Below are 5609 nucleotides of genomic sequence, written 5' to 3' on the forward strand. Positions count from 1 at the left end.
CAACAGGAAGCAGAGAGAGACCTGCTCAACAGGGAGAAATATAATGCTCAAAGGCACACTGCTAGTGACCTACTTCCTCCAGCCACACCCTACATCTCTATAGTTACCACCCAGTTAATCCATTGGTGGGTTAAGCCACTGATTAAATTACATCTTTCATAATCTAATCTTTTTATCTCTGAACATTCTTGCATTGTCTCACACATGAGCAGGGAGATACCTCATATCTAAACCATAATATATCTCAAAGAAGAATCTACCTCATCAATATCCCCAGCCTTCCTTGATGGGCAAGCCTTTCTATCCAACCAATGAGCTCTAAGTCTCACAGAAGAATGACTTCACTTATCTCCTTCTGATCACTTCTAGACCATGAAACCCATTTTTATGAGAAACAAATCTCATGAATATTAAATCTGAAGTGGTTTAATTTCTCTTGAGAACTAGTCAGTAGAAAATAACTGGCTCTTCTACTTTATCTGCATATTTGATTTTTTTTGGATTCTACTCGCCTTATTCCTTTTAAAGGAAAATTCACTCAATATCTACTTGGCATTTGCAACAACATGGATGAACCTGAACAATATTATGGTAGGAAATGGACCAGTTACAAAAAGAGGAATCTGCATGATTTCACTTATGTGAAGGATCTAAAATAGCCAAACTAAAAACAAGCAAAGAGTAGAATGGTGGTTGTCAGTGGATAGAGAAAGAGGAAATGAAGAGGTATTGCTTAGTAAGACAGAAAGTTTTACTTATGCACGATGAAGAAAGTCCACAGATCTGCTGTACAATATTGTACCTATCATTAACATTACAGAATTGTGTATTTAAATTTTTGCTGAGGGTTGATTTCCTGTTAAGTATTCTTATCAAAACACATACAAAGGTGCACACGGAAAACTTTTGTAAGTGATGGATATGTTTATCACTTGATCCTTGTTATGGTACTGTGGGTATATGCATACATTCCAATTTTATCAGATTGAATGTATGAAATGTGAAGAATTTTTTATGTAAAAAATTGCTATATAAATTGTTACTGCTTTCTACTAGCAATTTATATTTTAAGGCAATATAATATAGAATCTACTATGTGTTATCATTTAACTTTTGAAACAACTTCAAAAGGCAGATCTAATAATTTCTTGTCATATCAAGCAAATTACTTGAAGCCAAGAGAGGTTAAACAATTTTCCTCAGGTGTGAGCATGTGCATGCACACACACTGTTTTGATGTAGAATAAACACTTACTCACTGCACTATACTGCTATTATTGCCTGTACATACTTTTTCCTACACCATGCTTAAAGTTGCATTGTAAATAACCTCATTAAGATATTGATCCCTCAACTTGCAATTTATTACTTAAGTATATCTATACTCCAAACACTTTAAATCTTAAGTGAAATAAATGATATCTGACAAAATATTTTAAGTCAAGGATGTGTTGGGAAATAAAGAGGAAGCCCATGAAAAATCATAGAAATTACTTAGTAGCACAATAAAAAATAACCAAACATAAAAAATGGAAAACTTATAAGTCAAGACAAGGAAGAATTTCATGAGTCATCTTATGACTCACTCTCAAATCTGCTAAAAATATATATACATATGTATACACACATATGCATATGCACATGACATTTCATTTGGAGAAGAGAAATTTTTAAATCTTGAGAAAAAAAATATTCAAATATACAGCAAAACAGTGAGGAGGGGAATAATAAGGGTAGATACTGGGAAATCAATTGGAGCAAACTACACTTCATTCATTTATAATATGTCAAGATAAAACTTCAGACCAATATCTCTGATGAACATAAATGCAAAAATTCTGAATAAAATACTGGCAAATTGCACCCCAAAACACATTGAAAAGATAGTGCACCATGATCAAGTGGATTTTATTCCAGGTATGAAAGGTTGGCTCAACATATGGAAATCAATAAATGTAATATGTCACATAAAAAGAGTTAAAGACAAGGACCACATGATTATCTCAATAGTACAGAAAAAGCATTTGAAAAATTACAGCATCCATTCATGTTTAGAACACTGGAAGAACTAGAGATAGAAGGAACACACCTCAAAATTGTAAAGGATATATATATATATATATATATATATATATATATATATATATATATATATAAATAGCCAAGGCCAACATCATTCTAAATGGAAAAATTGAAAGCATTTCTTCTAAAAACAGGAACCAGACAAGGATGCCCACTTTTACCACTTCTATTTGACATTGTCTTTGAAACTCTAGCCAGAGCCATTAGGCAAAAGAAAGACTTTAAAGGGATATGAATAGGAAAAGAAATCTCAGATTATGTCTCTTTGCCTATGGCATGATTCTACTTTTAGAAAACCCAAAACAATTCTACCAGTAAACTTCTAGAACTTACAAATGAATTCAGCAAAGAAGCAGGATACAAAAATTAATACCCATAAATCAATTGTGTTCCTATACATCAGTGATTAGGAAAATTATTCCATTCACAATAGCCTCAAGAAACAAAGAAACAAACATAAAATACTTATGAATCAATCTAACAAAAAAAAAGGCAAAGGGTATCTACAGTGATAACTACAGAACACTAAAGAAAGGAATTGAGGAAAAACTTAGAAGATGGAATGACCTCCTATGTTCTTTGATAGGCAGAATAGCTATGTTCAAAAGGGCCATACTCCAAAATGCAATTCCTGCTAAAATTCCAATGACGTTCTTCATAGAAATAGAAAAAGCAGTCATGGAATTCATTTGGAAAAATAAGAGACCCAGAATAGCTAAATCAATCCTTAAGAACAACAAAGCAGGAAGTATCACAATACCACAGCATAAATCGTACTACAGAGCTATAATAACAAAATAGCATGGTATTGGAACTAAAGTAGGCAGGAAGACCAATGGAACAGAAAAGAGGACACAAAGGCAAATCCACATAAATGTAGTTATCTCATGCTACACAAAGGCACCAAAAGCACACACTGAAGAAAAGATATGGTGCTGGGAAAACTGGAAATCCATATGTAATAGGATGAAAGTTAACCCTTATCTCTTATCCTGCACAAAAATCAACTCAAAGTGGACCAAAGACTTAGGAATTAGACAAAAAACCCTGTACCTACTAGGAGAAATTGGAGGCCCAACACTTCAACATATTGGCTCAGGAACAAACTTCCTTAACAAGACTCCTAAAGCACAAGAAATAAAATTAAAAAATAGTAAATGGGATGGCATCAATTTAAAAAGCTTCTTCACATCAAAGGAAACAATCAAGAACAAGAGAGAGCCTTCAGAGTGGGGGAAAATCTTTGCCACCTGCACCTCATATAGGGTGTTAATTTCCAGGATATACAAAAAATTCAAATAACACGCACACACATACACACACACACATACACACACACACAACAATCAATAAATGGACAAAGGAACAGAACAGAACTTTCTCAAAAGAAAAAATATGAATGGTAAACAATGTTTATTAGAAAAAAATGTTCAACATTTCTAGCTCAACATCTCTAGCAATTAGAGAAATGCAAATCAAAACAACATTCATTCCATCTCACTCCAGCACTCCAGTCATAATGGCAACCAACTATCAAAAATATGTAACAATAAATGAATGTTGTCAAGGATGTGGGGAAAAGGGAATGTTCATACATTGTTTATGGGGCTGCAAATTGGTACAACCTCTCTGGAAAGCAGTATGGAGATTCCAAAACATGGAACCAACATTTGATCTAGTTATCCCACTCTCCAGAATATATCTAAAGAATTTTAAATCAGCATACTATAGTGATGCAGCCATATCCATGTTCACAACAGCACAATTAACAAGAGCTAAGCTATTGAACCAACGTAGATGCCCATCATCAGATGAATGGATAAAGAAATTGTGGTATATATATGCAATGGAATATCACTCAGCCACAAATAAGAATAACTTTATGACATTTGCCAGTAAATGGATGGATCTGAAGATTATCATATTAAGTGAAACAAGCCAATCTCAGAACAAAGGCTGAATGTTTTTGCTGATATGTAGAAGATAAACCATAAAAATGTGGGAAGAGAAAGAAGAGGATTTCATTAGATTAGACAAAGGGGAATGAAGGGAAGGAAGATGGGATAGGGATAGGAAAGACAGTAGAATAAATCAAACATAATTTTCTTAGGTACACACATGAAAATACCTAAGTGAGTAACACTGTCATGTCTACCCACAAGAATAGGGTCCTGATTAGAAGAAAATATAGTCTATGCTTGTATATTTCTATCAAAATGGATTATACTACCATGTATAATTAAGAAGAAATAACAAAAATAGAAAAAATAAATCCTAATATTATGTATAACTATTATTAACTAATAAAAAATAAAAAGCACAGCATAGATAGGAAAATAAATTGGCTAGTCTTCTTTTCTTGAAAAAAATTTAGAAAAATTGATCCACGGCCGCCGCCGCCATGTCTTCCGGGGCCAGCGTGAGCACCCTGCAGCGCCTGGTGGAGCAGCTCAAGCTGGAGGCCAGCGTGGAGAGGATCATGGTCTCTCAGGCTGCGGCAGAGCTTCAACAGTACTGCATGCAGAATGCCTGTAAGGATGCTCTGCTGGTTGGAGTTCCAGCTGGAAGCAACCCCTTCCGAGAGCCCAGATCCTGCATTTTACTCTGAAGACTTGGAAGAAGTTTGTTGAGAAATGCCTTCGAGCACAAAGTAATGAATGACTGACTCCAAGTCTCAAGAAAACACTTTTCTTTAGCCAAATGACTGAGACATTTCAGACCTTTCCAGTGTCCTGATCTTACAGCCAAAATTCTACAGAAATTAATGATTTTCTAATCAAATAAGGAAACTGAGTGAAGAAATAGAATTGTTTTAAGTAATAATGGCTTGGTTCTTCTGAAGAAGTGCTTTGTATTAAGATAAAAACCTTACCACCAAATATACCAAAATACACCTCTTTAATAAGTGAGTTACTGGTGTTGCTATACCTAGGATATCATGTATGTTTTATTAACTGGATGTTTACATTTTAGGAAGGAAAACACTTTTGTTTATTAAAAAAAATGGATTATTTGTAATTTGTTGTTCCTAAGATTTTTATACTATAATAAAATTTGTTCTATCATAAATTTACAATTACTAAATGAAGACAAGAAAGTATAAAATTGTGGGGGAAGAATAGACTTTACTAATCGAATGATGCCTTGATTTTTTTCTAAATAAGATTGTTTTATTTAACACAAGAGGTGTTGTTTAGAAAGATTCATGTTATGATATATATTAGGTTGTCCCATTTTATGTATGAAGCAGATTTGATCTCTTTTTAAGTTCCTTTACTTTATAGTTGTGGTTGTACTTTTAAAAAGATACTACATTATTTCATGCCTTTTAAAAAATGTTTAAAGTAGGACCTACATACAGAACATTGCAAATGATTGAAAACAAAGTTATGTGAAAATATTATGACCTAAAAGAATTCTTCATGTCACAAGGGTTTGACTTTGATGATGTGCCTTTGATTTAATTTGGGATACTTTTAGAAGGATACTTAGTGTTTGTAATAATCTTTGAAGATCTTGGAAATAAA

The 5609-nt window shown here is 33.4% G+C and overlaps 1 protein-coding gene across 1 annotated transcript; it reads left to right on the forward strand.

Moving 5' to 3' along the window:
• The first annotated feature begins 4468 nt into the window (after positions 1-4468).
• On the forward strand, positions 4469-4971 carry LOC101964645 (guanine nucleotide-binding protein G(I)/G(S)/G(O) subunit gamma-10). The gene has a single exon (XM_021721546.3). It carries the CDS (start codon positions 4484-4486, stop codon positions 4688-4690), a length of 207 nt encoding a protein of 68 aa, XP_021577221.1. The 5' UTR covers positions 4469-4483; the 3' UTR covers positions 4691-4971.
• The last annotated feature ends 638 nt before the right edge of the window (positions 4972-5609 follow it).

The sequence above is a fragment of the Ictidomys tridecemlineatus genome, chromosome 7, assembly GCF_052094955.1.
Source record: "Ictidomys tridecemlineatus isolate mIctTri1 chromosome 7, mIctTri1.hap1, whole genome shotgun sequence".
Classification (NCBI taxonomy): domain Eukaryota; kingdom Metazoa; phylum Chordata; class Mammalia; order Rodentia; family Sciuridae; genus Ictidomys; species Ictidomys tridecemlineatus.

Coding starts and splice junctions, on each gene's coding strand:
- LOC101964645 (XM_021721546.3), top strand. CDS start 4,484: ATGTCTTCCGGGGCCAGCGTGAGCACCCTGCAGCGCCTGGTGGAGCAG.